Raw genomic sequence first — 19,299 nt, 5'->3', positions numbered from 1 at the left:
TCCCTTGACTCCTGCCCCTTACCTCCACCTCCACCTCCCACACACACACTCATCTCACCCCAAACCCCTTTCCATCTCTTCATCCAAACCACGTGTTCGGCCGATGCAGTGTGGCAGGTTTTGATGGTGAAATGGTTGAGTAAAGGCAGTCAATCCCATGCACACACGCTATAGGCTGATTAATAGCTCTACATTAAAGCGAAGCAGAGCATTATGGCTGTGGCTGTGTGACTTAATCAAACTATCAGATACTTTGAATTAGATCCTCAATGACATTATGATTGCCAGAATGGATTGAGAAAAACACAGTTTGTCATAGGGAAGCTCCTGCAGATTATTTATTCCTTTTACAGACATGATTTAATCCATCATTTCATCAGTTTTAATATGAGGGTGCTGCTTTTTTAAGTTGGGAAAGCGTCAGACTAAATAAAGGATTTATATGTCCTCTCTCAAACTTTTAGTGTTTGTGAGGGGCTTGTAAACACGCATATGCATATTTTTCCAATTAAACACATGCATCTTCTCCTGCACATCTGATCTGTTAATCTCTTTAAATGTTTACCTATGTTTGTTATAGGATTGGAGTCAGCGATGCTTACTCTACAGAAGCCCTTTATCAGGCGTCTTGAGCCTCAGTGAGCTGTGAGTGTTATGCTGGTTCAGACTAATGACGGTTAATGAGGAAGTTGGCAGCAATGTAAGTAATATCTGGCAGCCAAGGCCGAGGTGAGCAGTTCACACTGAGGACAGAGGCTGCAAATCTAAACTAGGAGGCGTTCAGAGTCTGTTTGTGCTCCCCACAGGTTTGAAATCAGGATGCATTTTGTCAAGTTTACATGCTCAAGAAATTTAATCTTAAGGAATTCAGCATCTTTACCCGGAGATTACACGGCACCGAGAGTAACAGAAAATTAATTTATCAGCGAAACTTAAAACAGATTGCCGACAAACTAAAGCAAAGATCTTGAGTTGGCATGGCGATTTGTGTAGGTACATACAGTAACTATGCTATGATGAACTATCAGACTAAACTCACCCCAGGCAGCTGTTTAATAAAACTTAGTTAATAGTACACTAAGAAAAACTATGCCACAAATCACCAAACACCTAGATTACTGCAGATAATGGTTTATTAAGGGCATTTTAAAGAGGTTAATAATCGTCACATTATTCCTATGGTGTCGCCTACAGTGTGAGGTTACCTGTAAGTCACAGTGACTGGTCATTTTATCAATTACACGTGCATATTAAGCAAACAATATATAACGTGCTAATTAGTGAGCCCTAAATCTGCTTTTTAGTAGAATCTAAACTCTCCTTCCTCCTCTTCCTTTTATGCTAAGCTAAACTAGCCTTGTAGCTGTACTTCATTATAAAACTACACAAGAAGCACCATATTTGATGGGCATACATGTTTAACCTTTACTCCAGGCTGCTAATCAGATCCTCAGTTGAATTCTCCAAAATCTCCCATTTGTTTTTGTATTTTTTATCTTCATCAAACCACTCAGTGACTCTTTATATTCTGGATACTGACTCCCTACGTATAGTTGCGTTCCATATTAACAAATAATTTGTTGTTTGTTTGCATATATCCTGCAGCAATGTTGAATCACCAATGACATTTCTTTCTGATTTTTTAATATTCTTTTCTCCCCTTTAATTTGTCATCAATATTTGCATGATGATGAAGACTGAACATTTCTGTACGTCGGCCTAAGTCTGAGGACTGGAGTTTGCCACATACTAGTCAGGTCCTATCTCCAAAACCAAGAACAAACTGTTGATCCAGCCTTAACAGGAAGTCTTAAATGTTTTCAAATATATATGTAATAATTGGAATTTTAGGAGATATTGGTTCGTCACACCTGACCTGACATTCTAAGAGGTCTTCCAGATTGTCACTCTGTCACATTGTGTCATCAGTCCTCTAAATTATTGCTGTATTTTCTTCAGTGCTTTTTAGCGAATGCCAGCATTGTTGGAAACTAATGTTGTGCACTGATGCTGTTGTGTTATGAAACCTCAGACTGAAGGGTAAAAACCTCACATTGCTGCCCTGTTGTTGTCTTCCATAAATTAGACAATGCAGGATTTTATAGTCACTCCTCTCCTGCATGCTCTTTGCCTCTATGTTTATTACCCCTCCGGTATTGATATTAAAATGCAGGAGGGGCTTGATGCATTTTTCTGTCATCTCTCTTTCTGACTTTAATAATACTATAAAGCTTCCTGCTGTGGACAGAGGGAGGAGGAGGGAGAGGGGGTGAATAAATTATGAAAAAGAGGTTAATATATTGTATTGGTATATATCACATCCAAACTAAGCCAGATCTCCTTTTGGGTTTTAAGCATGCGGCCTTTTAAAGGCAGGAGTCAAGTAGGGTCAGATCCATCTCATTTTACTGCTCCTGTCCCTCCCCCTTCCATGTGAGCGCTCATCTGCTGATCTCCCAAACATCTCACCCCTGGTGAGCTAGGAGGCTACTAGTGTTAAGGGGAAGGAGAGATGACTCTGGCAACTCAGCCACTGTTCAACCAAATGAAATGGTGGGATTCACCTTGGTGTTCTGGTTGGAGCTAAAACAGACCATCTGTAGATCAATTTCTGTCTAATTCTTCATCTATCAACTTGTTTAACTCATTCCCTTCCTATGTGTATGTGTGCTCACTCTATTGTGGTATAGTAGCTTGGCCCCACATTATTTTATAATGGATTTTACTCGATTTTCTTTAACATAAACATTACATTATAAATTATGCCAACACGTCAGACTTGTCTCCTCTAAGTGGGCGAATCCATATCTTTGAGTCATAATCTGTCATTCATCGATCCTCAACGTGCGGTTTTCAGTTACAGATTATATTTTAGATTAAATAACCCTCTCTTTTATTAATAATTTGACATGCATTCACTTGCCAGTTCATTAGGTACACTGGTGAAAATGGATGCATTCCACCATCATGCCCTGCACTAAATCCCCCTTTGTAACTGTAATAATGTTCGGTTCATAAAAGAGCTACATGATCATTTTGGAGGACGTGTTTTGTGATGCTGGAGTGAAATGTTTCTGCCTGGCCACTGACTCAAATAACGGAATAGAAATGTGTCTTTTCAGCACAATACAATTCAATAGTTCTACAAACCACATCCTCCAAAATTAAGTTGAATAATAAATAAACAACAAGTTTCATTTAAAAAAAAAAAAAAAAAAATCTGAATATCATAACCTTCATGGAGCTAGTGCAGGACTGTTACAGGAGTGCTGTATTAGGATGCATTTGTTTTCAGTAGTGTTGCTAATGACCTGGCAAGTCAGTGTAATTAGGCAGATTCGATGGTTTCTGACGTGTTCAATTAAATATCACTTTTACATTTTAAAACCAAGAATTCAGCTGAATTAAGGTCTTTACTTGAAGTCATTCATTGTAATTTTTTAGATTCTAAAGAAATGCACATATTTTTCAGCATGCACTGAACCAAGGTTTTAAACTTAGTGCCATGCATACATCTCCAGAGATTCTTGTTTTTTCTAATGTTGCTAAAGTTACAGTATTTAGCAACCATGCCAAAAAAAATCAAAAATGTTCTTATAGCCTCAACTAAATGCATTTTTGACATTTTATATTTCTCAACTTTATGTTTCTTGAGCCTTAATTGTGAGGGATGGGGATTCCCAATAATCACTATCCATACCTTATATTTAGGCCTTGATTACTTGCCTGAGTACATCATTTCATATTCAGCTAAAACTGGACTTTTACCTTCACTGCTTCAGGCGACTGAAAGTCTTTACAATAGGTCCTTGATCATCTCACAGCCTTATTATCCTTTTGGGAAATTTGGCTCTGGACTGGCTGTGCCCTCACCTCCTCCCCTTCAGAGTTAGCATATAGCTTACAGGAACTGCTTGTGTAATGAAGCTGGAGAAGATCCAACACTTGTCAGTCACACTGCTTTAATTCACTCAGCTGACACCACTTCTGTCATTGGGCCTCCTGGGAAGATTCACCCCAACCTTTCCACAGGATATATATTATTAGTTTCTTTTTTAAAAACACCTTCATTTTATATCAGTTGTATAAAGCATTAAATAATTTATCAGTTTACTTGTTCAAATGCTTTTATTTAATGTCATATAATAGCAATTCAACTTGTCTAAAATTATGATGGCAATTATGTTCGTGTGTGCGCGCGCGTGTAATATTTTACTGCGGTAACACTTCTAAAACTTGAGGAAACTCAGACTGGTTCAGCCTGAGGGTGCATATGAAAATAGTCATCGGATCAAACTCTGACAGAAAAACAGAAAACATGATGTTTGGAAGAGCTGCATGTTGTCGCCAACCATTGGATTCAGATCAACTTATGAGTGATTAAATTACAGGAACTATCGGAGATCAGAGGTGTCCTTCAGTCCTTTAGACACTACTGTTAGGAGCACAACATTTGAACTAATTCCACATTATTACTGCTTTGGACTCTTTCCTCCGTCCATGTTCTTCCCACAGGTATCTGATGGAGTTCACGGGGGTCTGCCGGAGTCTATTCCAGCATGCTGGGAAACAGTCAGACAGGGGACAACTTGGGCAAGTGCCAGAACATCACAAGACGAAAAATTAAACTGGATAATGTGTCTTAATAATTGAGTTGTAGAGACACACGAATTTCTTGTGTAGGCTACACATTTGTATTTTGACAAAATTAAACAAACAAACGAATAAATAAATAAATAAAATTTAAAATCGAGACCATGCAATCAGATGTAGACCTCAATGCTAACATAACATCAACAAAAACAACTATAATAATAATAATACTCATAATAATAATCATAATAATTTGGGAGTCTCCTCGGCGTGTCTACAAAATAAAACACCGGGTTATTTGTAAGATCTAAATCGGGGGGCTTTGCTCGACTCTGGTGCTGGTTATTCGAATCAAACGAGCCTATTACCTCCTCGTCTTAGCACGACAGGTTCAGGTTCAATCAGGGAATTGGAAAATATCATTTCTGACGGGAATAGATTTCGTTTGTTCAACCAATCCCTTTTACTAATTACCCAAATGGACAGGAGCTGTCAGGAGACAATAACTATTCCCTAATAGAATTTGCCCCCCAAGTGCAATTTAATTTTCTCCTCCGCGCTCTCTCCTAAGGTTTCCCCCCTCACATTCTGCCTCTCTCCCTCTCTCTGTTGCTGCTTTCGGACCAAATGGTTAGGGGACGCGGTGCCATTGCTGCCTTTTGACGGTGGATGCCGGAGAAAGTGTTCACCGACCGCTGCCGTTTCCCTGCGAGCTTCCGCTCCTCCTGCTGAAACCAGCCTCGGTGATGTGGAGGAGAAGCAGGGGAGGAGGAGGGAGAGGAGGTGAGGAGAGAGGAGACTGCGAACTGCCGTGATTAGGTAGGTCTGCAGCCATTCATCTTAGAAGGATGTGAGTTCTAAAATATGCATCTTGCAAAGTCATCGGGATGCGATGCGTTTTACTCCTCTCACAACCCTCGCCGTGAATTTTAACGACCGCTTTGCATCCATTTGCACACAAATTTAATGTGCGGTCGTGGTTGTTGTCACCATTGTAATTTGTTCCGGTGCTCTGCTCATATTTAATTTTGTTTGTGTGGGCTTCACTGACCTTTATGGAAACTGGAAGCGGTGTGCAAAAAGATTAACGCACAAAATTCTGTATTTACACACATTAAAAACAATAAATTCACCCCACAAGAACGTTTTCTGTTTTGGCTCATTGTGAAAGCGGGCCTGCTGCAGCGTTTTAGATGTCACCCACACATGTATTAAACTCCATAAAAGCCTGATCATTCTGCAGGATGGATGTGCTTGTGTGTTTTTGACTCCCTGCTTAGTAAGATGGATATATGAATCGCAGATGTCAATGAACTCGTCCACTGAAATATGAGATCTAATTAGAGGTGGTTGGGTCAACAGCGGTGGCAAAGGAGTCGCCCTCTGCTTGAGTTATTGCCCGATAGCTGCTTCCTCTACATATTATTTTTCCTTACATTTAAGTGGACAAAAATCCGTCGTCTCACCTCTATCAGAACATGCATTATTAGAATTATTTGTCATTTTTCTTTCTTCCGTGTGTTTATGTGCGTTTTAGCATAATTTGGCGCATGAATTTTGAAAGTATTTTGCAATTTCCCATCATTTAACCTTTCATTCATTTTCCAAATTTGTGCAGTTTTTTTTCTGTTCCTTATTGTTATTATTATGGCACATTGAGTCATTTTACAGTTCATTCTGCGAGCCGCGTTTCTTTGCCATCTCGTTTAAAAACGAAAAAAACGCACCACATCATTTAGTGCCCCACTAAACCAGATGTGCGCGCTCACATCTTTTGCTCTTTCCGTATTTTTTGCATCCGTCAATTATTCTAATTGTGTTGCCCTTTGCTGACAGGTTAAGAGCATTTTTATCTGCATTGTTTTCCAGCGCAGCTAAAGGGCCTCGATACCAACAATCAGAGTAATTGAATAGTCGAATAAATTGAATGATATTGAGGGGAAAAGTGTATAATGAAAATAAAGTGAGACCATATGATTCTCTTGGCACACACGCACGCCATGGGTGGATGAGTGGACGGATGGACGGACCCCTGGAGAGTGCAACTTTGAATCTCCCGGAAAACACTTTGAATCTCCCGGATAAAATTCCTGCAATACCCCAGTCCGCTTTTTAATCAGCTTGATGTGCGTTTTCATTTTACTAAATTGCGTTTGAAACATTGGGTACACACAGAGACACACATGCACGTATGGGATTTGTGGGTCCCAACAATAGAACGAGACAATAGAATAAACAGTGCACAAGTAGAAGACTATAAACTAGGATAAAGAGAAAATATTGCCTGTGTTACCGTTACGGGAAAATCTCATTCATTACACCAAGGCACAAAAATCAGGTTCAAGCGCCACCGTATTTTTTTGTGATTTTTACGCACTGATTATTGATTATTTGAACTGCAAAAATCAACATATGTAAAGCAGACATGCCACCGTAATCTTGAATAAAAATTACGCAATGATTAAAAAAAATAACCACATTTATTGTTTGAATTAAAATCAAAATCTTCGGTTGTCTAAATGCGTCTGGACAGATGTGGTGTGTGTGAGTGTGTCTGTATGAGAAAGAGAGAGAGAGAGAAAGAGAGAGAGAAAGAGAGCGAGAGAGCGAGATGTTCACCTGGGACCTGCAGGAGGACTCACAGTTGATGGAAACAACTGGTTTGGAGGCGGACCGGCGGCAAAGCGCCACAGTGTGCTTTTCTTTCCACGCTTGAAGTAAATTGGAAGCGAAGATTGAGTTCATCTAGCTTGAACTAGCGGCCCTCCAGGGGGAATATCTTATCCGGGAGAGCGGTCGCAGACGATGGGGTTTGAAATGAAAAGTGTCAGGGGGACTACGCACAGACTCCTAATCTTACCTGTCACTGAGAGAGCGGCCTCCTCTCGGAGAAAAGCACGGCCCATACAGGTGACTGTGTTGTGAATACCCAGGCTTCACTTTGACTCCTATGCCATGTCGTCTTTTTACCTCACAGTTATGTTTAAACTGATATAGGAGAGGGAAACTTGTCAGCTGATTCCTTGGTTCCTAATATTTTCTATCAAGATAACTTCCTTTACAAACACATGGCCTATACGTCTGAGTACCCTCAATGAAATGTGTTGCATTTGGAACCAAATGTTAGTGTTGAAACATCACCTCACCTCTGTCCCAGTGATCAGCAAGGAAATCTACGAGGACAAGGTTCATTCTTTCTTTATTGACAACTCCTTAGGTAAAACTGAAATGTAATTGATCCGCATTTTCCCAGCATTGTGGAACCCCCCTCCTTCCCCTCAGAAGGAGTCCTGCTGGCCCGGGGTACCTCCGGGACCCACTGCAGTGAGCTATTTATGGTCTCCATCGGCGCAAGGTCCCGCCTCTCCGGAGACATTTTCATATACCATGTTAGACGCCTCTCCTTTCCCCTGCTCGCTCATACACCTATTGAGGATGCTTTCCGCCTACGGGGGCCTCCTCTTCCTGCGCTCCCATTGGCTCCCGGTGAGCCACTGCCGCGGTGACGTCAGGTCCCGCCGCCCCTGCAGCGCTGAATGGACCGCGCAGCCTGTCTGATCCACTCCAAAACAGCTCTGCACGGCACGGCACAGCACGAACACCATCCCGGGAATAGAGAAATAACAGGGATAGATGCTTGACGGGACGGGCCGCCATTGAGATCATTCTACAAAGTGGACAGAGAGGCCCCAACAACAGCATAATTGTTATTTATTTATTTATTTTCAACACAAGACAGGACGGGGGAGTGCGCCCACCGTGTTGCGGGTGTATGTGCGTGCGTTTGTCTCCCGGTTTGGATCACGATGATGCAAAGTGCAGCGGTCCTACAGACAGAGAGTCCTGTTAAGAGTTTACCGGAGATTCTCGGAGTGCCACTGCAACGTAAGACATGTTTCTTCATTTTTCCTTTCTTCCCGTCGAGAATTAGTGAGGGAATCGGTTGGCGATGGCAACCTATCCTGCGGGGTTTTGCTGTGGGAAAAGGTGCTTAGTTACAGTAAATCGGCCGAGACTGAGGAGAAGAGCCTTCCCGTCTTAGGGTGTCACGTATACAGGCCATTGGTGTGTCATTGATGTGTATATTTCTTATATTTCGGGGTGCAAAGGTAATTACTGCTCCGTAGCCTTAAAATGATTCCACATGTCTAATTCATTTCTGCAGCCTCCCAAAGATAAGATGTTTACTAGGTGCAAGATTATATAGCTCAAAGACAGGGCACTTCCATGCATTCATATAAAGCGAAATAATCTGTCATTAAGAAATAAGATTGTCTAGTTTGGCCTCAAACTTTGCTGCAACCTCTGTCAGGTTGTTGGGCTCACACTGAGCCTCCCAACTGTTAATTTGTAAACGAGCCCGCATGGTCAAGAGATCAGACGCAGTTGTCATCACCCATCAGGCGAATACACCCTGGCTTTGACTGACACTCATCACTGGGTCAAATTAAATGCCTCAGACACTTTATTATTTCGATTCATGCTCTGAAGCGTGTGTTGGAATTAGGGTACATTTAATAGCAGATTATCCTTTTATGGAATTATTATTTTGTTTTTAGGGACAAACTATGTTTATTAACCATCTCCATATTGCTCCCTCTTTCATCTCTCAGCATCCAATCCGAAAAATACCTCACATCTGTTAATTGGTTTTAATCTGTGCATTGCCCCTTTGCACAAAAAAAGATCAAAATACTGGATGCATTTCTGCTTTGATTTAATTATTCAGTAAATTGTACATATGGGTTATGAGTCTTATAGGCTGCCAGTCCAAACAAATAATCCACAAAAAATGGGATAATGGGATAGTTTCTAGACTGATTTAACAATACAGATAATTATTGGTTGAAAAAAAGCATTGAAAATCCAACAAATAAAATAATAACAGAGAGTATTGCTGTGGTGTAACTGAAAACGGAAAAAGAATAACGTAAAATATATGATGTGATGTGCGTCGTTTAAGACTCCCAGTCTGTTCAGTATTTAAACCTGACTGAAGGAGCAGGGCCTATACGTGGTCGGCTTATGCTCTTTAATTTTATAAAGCGAGACAGATTAAAAGATTGGATAAAGATCCTGCCACTCAGCCCCCCGCAGTGCCAGCAGCCATCCTGGATTTAAACCTGGATTATTCCAGGAATAAAAGCAGAGACAGAGACCACGTCCAAGCATTTTATATCATCATAGACAGAGTGCTCTGCTGACTCAGGCCAATTACATCCAAACCTTAACCCGCAGGCTATTAGTCTGGGATATAAAGTGTTTACTTCACGTTTAATTAACACAAATCATTTGACAATGGAAGGTATGAGCGGTTGCCAGACTGCGCTTCCTGATCTCCTAAACAACAAAACAGGCAAAGGAGACAGGCCCTGGAGATATGTTTCACTTCCTGTGTGAAATTACTGAGGCGATGAGACTGAATGTAGTGAAGAGTGGAGAGTGGTGGCAACAGATAATAAGATATGAAGAAAACCTCCTGGATACACGAGGTTTACTCTCTCTCTCTCTCCCTCTCCCTCTCTCTACACACACATACACACACACACACACACACACACACACACACACACACACACACACACACACACACACGCACGCACACACACACACACACTGTAGCTGGACGGCGGACCCTCTGTCGTTGCCAAGAATCGTGCTGCTTTCCTTTCAGCACCACTTCTCTCTCCAAAAACCATCCAGCTCAGCTTCATTCGGACACCACTTAGCTCCAGATATTTCAAATGCCCTCTCATTTCAAAAGGCCGGGGAACTAATTCATATGAGAACCCTCTCTAAAATCATTTTTTACCACGTTCTTCTATCATTTCTCTACGAATTCACGGTTCACCGGGTGTCTTTGCGGGAATGTTGCTCTGTATTTTTATGCTGAGGCTGTACAGTTACATTATTTGTTTTTCCTCTTCACCAAGTTAATCAGAATATGAGTCAATTTCATCGTGCTATTATTAATATTATTAGTAAATGTTATGTTTTTCAGGCCAGATATTTATATATTTTATTCAAAATAAATGTCTTTAAAAATACACGAATTAAAATAAGTAGACATGTGCCTTGATCTCCTTGTTGCGGTGACTGTACGGGTTGATGGGATTACGCATAAGGCACGAGGAGCTTTAGACGGTCAGTCTAAGATGTTTTCTAAGATGTGTCTGTCACAGTAAACAAACGCACATCATAACCAGTAGCTTTAGGTTCGTCGTGTTTTTCTGTTCTTTGCACTCGCCACTTTTCCTTCATATTGACTGTTGTTTATCGGATATCATACAGATGACTCCAAGAGAAGATGCGAATAAAATAGCGACTCTTTACAGATTACATCGATGAAATGTTTGATGTTGGTTTATAGATCGTGGCAAGGGGCATTTTACAAGATTCGATTCCATTTAATTTAATGGAGGGGACAAAACAGAGGAAATTATAAATAAAATAGTTACCCTTACATGTATATGTCTTCAACGTAAAACTCAATCTTTTAGAATTATTGTCTTTTATTTTGAAGGGAAAGTTGGACATATTTTATTTTTTTCCTTTTTAGGAGTATTCACTGTAATTGTGGTGGATTATCGTTCCCGCAGTTAAATTTTAATATATTATTGAGTCTTGTTGCATGCCATTGTTTCTGGATGGGTATATTGTTTCTGCTGCTGTAGATTTGCTTTTCACAATCCCAAAAATGATAAATGTAATTTCAGCGTGATTTACACCTGGAAGTCGCCTCACTTACTAACAGTGATTGCTACCATACATCCTATAAAATCATTACTGGATTCATTTCCAACTAGAACTGGACATGTAGGTAGAAGTAGTAGTAGTAGTAGTAGTAGTAGTAGTAGTAGTAGTAATAATAATAATAATTCGCCGCAGACGAACACGTCTGAGTTCAGCACCTTGGACAGTAACGCACACGTTCGCAAAGTAAACGCACAATTTTAAATGAATGACGTGAAACCAAGGTATTAAAAATAAGAAAGGCATTGACAAAATAAAAAATAAACAGGAGGATCATTATCCTGTTGATGGTGTGCAGATGTTGTTACTACTCCTAAAATGTATTATGAATCTACCTCCGCAACGTGAACACGCCGATAATATATAATAAAAAAAAATAATAATATAATATATTCAGTTTAGGACAGGCCGTTCTACACACATAGTATACAAACATTGATACTATGTGTAAAATGCAATTAGTTGCGTGTAACGCCTGTGTTAAAATCTATAGGGACCGTTTGACTTAACTGATTCAACTGTTCTCACGCATCTCTTCTTAGCACTGTTATTGTGTGTAAGTATACTGAGAGAAAATAGAAAACCCGAGTCAAGCGAAATTTATACTTGGCCAAATAAAATTCGTTTAAATTCAGTATAATTAAATTCATTTAAAATAAATGAGCTGAAGTAAGCCTTTGGCCTTGCTGAAGGGAAACAATAATTGTAATCATCTTACCTCAGCACTGAATTGAACTATTTTTATTTTATTGGTAAACAAAACTGGAAGCTTTAATTTCACTGCTATCATAGGCTCGCCTCTGTCTGCGTCTCGCTGAGTGACGTTGTGTTCTTACTCCCCTCGCAGAGATCCCTCAGTGCGCAGGCTGTAGTCAGCACATCCTGGACAAGTTCATCCTGAAGGTGCTGGACAGACACTGGCACTCCAAGTGCCTCAAGTGCGCAGACTGCCAGACTCCGCTGGCGGACAAATGTTTCTCCCGGGCAGGAAGCGTCTACTGCAAGGAGGACTTCTTCAAGTCAGTACGACTTTTCAATTTACTTCCGTTACTGTCCGTTTTTGTCGTAATCATTGTCTTCGTACAGGCGGAATATTTCTGTTTGAATGGTTCTCCGTGGGGATTAATATCAGATTAGTATGTGATAAAAAAACAACAAATAAAATATTAAAAAAAACAACAAATAAAATAATAATAATAAATCCTTTACTATATTATATGATCGTCTCTGACTCTTTTAAAGTTAAGCAATGAGAGAATGTAACAGTTCACAGTATCAACTTTCTTAAAAAGTACAACATCAAAAAGTTGAGCTAGTTAACAGTATTATTTTTGTTATTATTATTACTGCATGGGAAGAATTAATTTTCGTTCATTTTAATTTAGTGGTTTGTTATAAATGGATTTAGTCCAAGGCATGACGCTGGAGCATATTTGCTCATTTATTAAGAACTAACACGTGTGCTGGTGGCATTTAGAATTTCTATAATTCACATTTTAGAGGTTGTGATTAAAAATCCCTTTATTTTGCTATCTTTTTGCCATTCTGTCTCTTTCTTTCAACGATTGGATTTCTGAGGCATTACAGAAGAAAATTGAGTTTGACTTTTATCCAAAACAGGATCAGCAGATCTGGGCTTTTTACTAAATCATGTTTGAAAGGTTTTAATGCTCCAAGCTTGAATGAGACCTAAAGAGCCCTGCAGTCTCACTGGGAGCTAACTGTGTTAGATGACCCAGGGGGCAGCAGGGGGACGTTGGCATGTTCAAGCTGTGGATGTATGTGTCTGGAAAACGCACACATGAACACAGAACAACACACACGCACACAAAGACTTACTGGTGTTTGTTTCCTTGTGGTAATTCAGAGGCTTTTCCTTGCTTTTTTTTTCATTTTTGTAGGTTGGTTTTGTGATTTAAAGCCTCTCCTGAGTCAGTGTTTTATTGATTCTCCAGAGTGTGTTTACTGTGAGCACCACTCCTCCTCTTCGTCTCTTTTTCCTCCTCCTCCTCCTCCTCCTCCTCCTCCCCCTCAGCTCTCTTTGCTTCATCTGCAAACACATAAACATGCAAACATGCATGTGCTCTCACAAACAGACGTGCACGCTAAACCCGCACAGTGCATTGATCCTGTCCATCCATCAACTTGTAGACAGATCTGTCGTTAACAGTAATGCATTCCAGGTCTGATTTTTCCCTCCTCAACAGCTGGAGCTTCTATTAGTGCAGACACTGGGCCATCATTCTTGGCTGCAGTTGAAGAAACAGTCGTCTGCCTTTTAATCTGAGTGTTCCTCACTATATCCATCAGTCTGCAGAGGCAGTGTTTTGTATCAAATTGTCTAATTAAATCTCTCTTTTTCATGTTTTCCCACAGGCGTTTTGGAACAAAATGTGCATCATGTCAACAGGGCATCCCTCCAACGCAGGTTGTGCGGAAGGCACAGGACTTTGTCTATCACCTGCACTGCTTTGCCTGCATTATGTGCAGCAGGCAGCTGGCCACCGGGGATGAGTTTTACCTCATGGAAGATGGAAGGCTGGTGTGCAAGGTGGATTATGAGACCGCCAAACAAAATGGTAGGAATGCAGGATTAAAAATATTATGTGACAATATAGCTGACATTTTCTAGCCAGAAGATGTTTTCGAGAAAAACAAAACTGTACTTCTAGTCACATAAAAATAAGATTTCTTCAATAATATTTACAACGTCCATCCATTCGATTCAGTGCTAAATGACTCTGGCCTCATTTGATGGATAAAGCTATCAGCACCGTGCAATGCAGTAAAATGACTTCTGACTGTGGATCTATGTTGTTTGTCATTTGGTTCTGTGGGCTTTTTCTCTCCCTCCCTCTCTTTGGAGATTTCCATGCATCTCTGATTGATTATGTAAAGTGAAGCAATGCTCTTATATGGTGTGGCTCCAATAACTCCGTTCCTCTGGCACTGAGTAGATTTATGTCCTCTGCTGTGGGAGTGGGACAGATGCACAAGGACAATAATACACTTCCATACACGACCATTCAGTTCATTTAACACCCATATGCTCCACGCTTAAGCTGAGGGCCACAGCCTGTTAAGGCAAGGTGACAAATGAAAGAAGAAATAACTCATATTTGTAAGGGTGTTTTCAGATGATTCAGAGGCGGGGACCAAGCGACCAAGGACCACTATCACCGCCAAGCAGCTGGAGACCCTCAAAAGTGCCTACAAAAACTCGCCGAAGCCGGCACGTCACGTCAGAGAGCAGCTGTCCTCAGAGACGGGGCTGGACATGAGAGTAGTGCAGGTATTTTGTCTTGACCACTACACATGCCTATATTCCTGGGAAACGGGTCAATCTGAGCTAACGTGCTGCAGCTCAGTTATTCAACATCCTCAAAATACCATTGAAGGTTACTACTAATGAAGGTTTATTCATTGTGCATGTTATCAGCCAGATTACAGTGTGGGGACCTCAGGCACTTTATTCCTTAAACTTATGAGCCTGGAATCAGGCTACTGAGTCGCTGCCAAAACCTCTGATCAGTTCAGCAATTTACATATGTGTGTACACATATATATACAATCAAAACATTAACCTTTCCTACCACAAATATCTTGTTAAAATAATATTTTATAGTGCTGTTTTTTCCATTTAATTTTTACTATCCATATTTTTTTTTTTTACACCTCATATGATATAAATAACTACTTTGTTAAAATGCTTGCTGTGTTGTGTCAAAGTGGTTTGAGGAGGGAGACGTTTTGACACAATGAATAAGGCATTTATAATCTTGTTTAAGGGAATTGTTTTAGATAATAATTATGATGAGTGAATTATGATAACAATAATTATTGTGATTACTATCTCTGTCAGGTTTGGTTCCAGAACCGGCGAGCAAAAGAGAAGCGTCTGAAGAAAGATGCAGGTCGACATCGCTGGACTCAGTTTTATAAAAGCGTGAAACGCAACCGAGGAGGAACTAAGGTTGAGAAGGAGAGCTCAGCTGATGATGCAGGACTCAGTGACAGTGAACTGAGCTTCAGAGGTAAGCAGTGTGTATAACTTCAAGTGCTCATACTACTAGTCTTTAAGAGAGAGATCCCTGTGAGGGAATTGTCAGTCATGTGCTACTGGGATGAAGGTCCCTATAAGCTGCTTAATGACACAAGTGCAGCAGCAGTGGAATGAGTCTTTGTGGCATTTCATTTGTTTTCTGCATTCCTCATTGCATAGTGTCACTCTCAGGCAAATGCAAAATGGCATTCTCATTTCACATTCCAGTCACACTTCCCTGTGGCCGCTGACGCAGCCTCCTGCCTCCGTTTGTCGCCATGATGGAGCTTATTGGAAAGGGGAGAGGGTCCTTAGTGGGAGGCAAACAGCGTTTTAGATGCCCATGTGTTATTTAATGTTCACAGACCCCGTTTTGGGTAGTCATAAAAGTCTTCAAGCCACTTTTAAGAAGAAGGCTATTTTTATGAGAAATGAAAACATGGTGACAGAAACTCTATAAAGCATGTGGGGCTTTTAGTCAATTAGTGGGGAAGCGCTCTGGGGCTTTGTTGTTATTGAAGCCACACAGGAAGGACTGAGATGGAAACAAATATTTTATGCTGCAGTAGTTTAGCACATACAGGCCTTTGTTAGGGAAGAATGTAAAGAACAAACAGAATTGAAATGTCTTTTGAACATTTCATTGTCCAGTTCACTTATTGTACCTCCATGTAATCACATAACATTGCACAATACATCTGACTCATCAAAGCACTTAACTGTATTGAAATATGATAACTACATAATGTTGATTCAGGTGGCATAACTGTTGATGTGGGGAGTTTTCCACCTCTCAAGTTAAGTGATGGTGTCTTCTCCACAGACGACCAGGTCCTGTCAGATCTCGGCCACACTAACGGCCTTTATGGGAGCGTCGGCGATGTGACCAACAACGCGGTGCTGAATGGTGGCTTCTCTGTCGATGCAGCAGGGCAACCCTACCACGACATCCGAGCAGGAAGTCCCTACGGCCTACCCCAGTCACCCTCCTCAATCGCCTCCCTGCCAGGCCACACCCCCCTTCTCAACAATCTGGGCTTCAGCATGGACAGTCTGGTGGCACAGGGGGGACCGGGTGGTGTGGGACAGGCTCTAAGGGCCATGGCTGGAGGCCCCACCTCAGACCTCTCCACAGGCAGCAGTACGGGATACCCCGACTTCCCCACCAGCCCCGCCTCATGGCTGGACGAGATGGACCATTCCCAGTTTTGAGTAGAAAAGAATGGGAATACATCAAAACTGACTCAGAAGGCTTTTTACATTTCTTTCTATCGCCCTCCCAGACCGGTATGTTTTGGTGCACTGGGTGAAGAAGAGAGAGAAGATGTGTGACTCTGAAGCCTTCAGCAGTCGTAACTTTGAGGGTTCAAGATGTAAAGTCCGGACAGAAGCAGTGAAGAACATTTCCACATTGAATGTTCAATCTCAACACTGTATCATACTATTTTTGTTATTACGTGACTTTATTTTGTCCATTCACTCTCTGAAAATGAGACTGGATATCCAATATGTCGGTGGATTACTCTCAGAGGGGAGGTCATTATTGTAAACCACACCATCCCTGTCTAACAGCTACAGCATTAGGGCTACAATCTAGCTCAATGTCCATATGAGACCCAGGAGGCACCTGCATGCTTCTGATTCATAATGAGTAGGACTGCTGTCTGGCCATATCAGAGCCGTTACATTGGCAATGCACTTTACTCTCCTCTTCTTTTTCTACATGTATGGTCAGGATTGCAGAGGGAGAAAGAGAGGAATAGAGGAGAGACGTATGCACAAGGCAAGAACACAGTGTTTCATTGGGAGAGAAATTTACAAGAGCAGTGGCACAAGTGTGAATTTTGAACCATGCTAATGTTTTTTAATATATTGCTGAAGCTCACGAGTTATTAGGAAGTAGATGGCTGCTGGCCCATCGTTCGTCTGTCTGTTCGTAAAAGCTGATGTTGCCCCTGTTTGAAAGAGGGCGAACACTGTTTGCCACAAGGCAGGTCTCTCTTCTAAATTTATAGGTGCTTGACATGTTCCTGTGTGCGTTAAAGCTGTTTGAGAGCAGATGTCTGTCAGTATTAAATTATCTCAGAGTGACCAGGAATCCAAGCTTGTGTGTCTGAGGACGGCCAGTTGTGGTTTGGAGATATTCAGTTCTGACTGTTCTAGTAACATATCTCACATTTAAACTGCTAATTTATTCTTTTGAATGCACAGATGTATGGCGAGGACATATTCATTTACAGGACATGCAGATTTCTTGAATTAGATGAGAAATCACACGTATATCTGATGCTCCAAAATCAACAAAGTATTAGCAGGAATGCTGAGAAATATGCTTGGCTCTTCTGTTTCTTCAGTCTGATCCGGGCTTCTCTTTTGTAATCTGCTCAGTCCAACGACTCTATCTTTGTCTGCTGTCAACCTACTTACTGACCCCAGATGTGTTGTCAGCCTGTCGTCCCGCTGCCTGGCCTCCATGTCAGAGGGATTACTATAGTCCCCCACATTCAGGGCTGATACTTTAGCATCAGAGCTGGCATGACTGCAGGGCTTTCTCACAGTTCAGGCAACATCAGCTGCATCTTAAAGCCCCGAACGAGAGCTGAAATAGATAAAGGATTCCCAACGAAGAGAAGCACCATTTCTGATTCTCTTGAACTGCAAGCTTTCCTTGAGCCATAAGAGCAGATAATAGTGTGGTTTGACCCGTTGAGCATGGCTGTGGCAGAGCTGGAGTTTGCTCTGATTTAAGGGAAATATGTCCTAAAACATCACCCAGATCTTCCCTCTGCTCCTGTTTCTGTTCCACAAAGAAACGAGTCCTTGTTTATGTAGGCACCTTTTTCAAAAGAATTGCCAAGTTTTTTCTTTTGTTTTAAAACTAGAAATTAAAACAGAAATCAACCTCACAGTCAAAAACCTTGGATCACCGGCCGCAAATTGGAGCGTAATTATTTGGTTAATCTTCTGGGATTATAAGTAAGGAGGTTAGAAATAAAAGGGTAACAACTTTATTTACAATTCCTTTTAATTAATTAATATCTTTTTTAGTAATTGGTCATACAGTATATGTATTGCCACATACAAAGACAGAACAAATCATGAAAAGAAGGATTGAATTATTAATTCATTTATGTATTAATTTATTATTTTCAAAATTGTAATTTATTTAAAAATACCCTTTGGAAATAACATGTACAGGGGTTAAAAAAAAGTGTGTATTACTGCTGCTGGAGATTTAGATATTAGTTTTTCAAGACCGAGCTGTTTATAAGAAAATAGTTTAAATATGATGTATGTAAATGATAATTATTTGATGTGCCAGGTTAATAAAAAATACTATACTAACAGTACTACAGGTTATTTATAAATCCCCTTCCAGTCCAAATTTGTTACCCTCTTATTCCCAGTATTCTTCACTTGTTCATGTCAGAAGACTCCCAGTAAGTGTTTGACTGGTACTTCATTTGTACATAATATTTACAGTCTTAATTTGCGGGCTGTAATCTAAAGTTTGACATGAATATATTATACACAAACGCATTACCACGACAGTTTCATTAAGTCTGTGTTGCCTCTAAAGTTTGCATCTTAACTGTTGTAAATTTTGTACAGTTTGAAAACGTGTTGATTGTCTTGTTTCATGAGCGCTATTTATTATTGCCATGTGTCTTTGAAAAAGATGTAAAAGAGAGCACTGAATTTATTCATTTATGCCTTCTGTGTAATGGTATGAACTGTGTACAGTCAAATCTATATGAGGAAAATAAAGCTGAACTGTCTTTGGGTTACACTTGAGTGCGTTTCTCTTTCATACACTGGGCCTGCAGTGATGAATGTGAGAGTTAAGATTTTCAGCTGGACTTTGCTTTTAATATATCAAAAGAAAAATATGTGCTGTTGGTGTTTTTATT

The 19,299-nt window shown here is 40.6% G+C and overlaps 1 protein-coding gene across 1 annotated transcript; it reads left to right on the top strand.

The window, feature by feature from the left end:
• The first annotated feature begins 8,078 nt into the window (after nt 1-8,078).
• On the top strand, nt 8,079-19,176 carry lhx4 (LIM homeobox 4). The gene is made up of 6 exons (XM_047586172.1): nt 8,079-8,478; nt 12,194-12,365; nt 13,723-13,925; nt 14,484-14,638; nt 15,209-15,380; nt 16,212-19,176. The coding sequence occupies exons 1-6, from the start codon at nt 8,400-8,402 to the stop codon at nt 16,598-16,600; spliced, it is 1,170 nt and encodes a 389-aa protein (XP_047442128.1). The 5' UTR covers nt 8,079-8,399; the 3' UTR covers nt 16,601-19,176.
• Nucleotides 19,177-19,299: the final 123 nt, after the last annotated feature.

This window comes from Mugil cephalus, chromosome 6 (assembly GCF_022458985.1).
Source record: "Mugil cephalus isolate CIBA_MC_2020 chromosome 6, CIBA_Mcephalus_1.1, whole genome shotgun sequence".
NCBI classification, from domain to species: domain Eukaryota; kingdom Metazoa; phylum Chordata; class Actinopteri; order Mugiliformes; family Mugilidae; genus Mugil; species Mugil cephalus.
The sequence above is the reverse complement of the archived record's forward strand: the minus strand, read 5'-3'. Positions and strand labels throughout refer to the sequence as shown.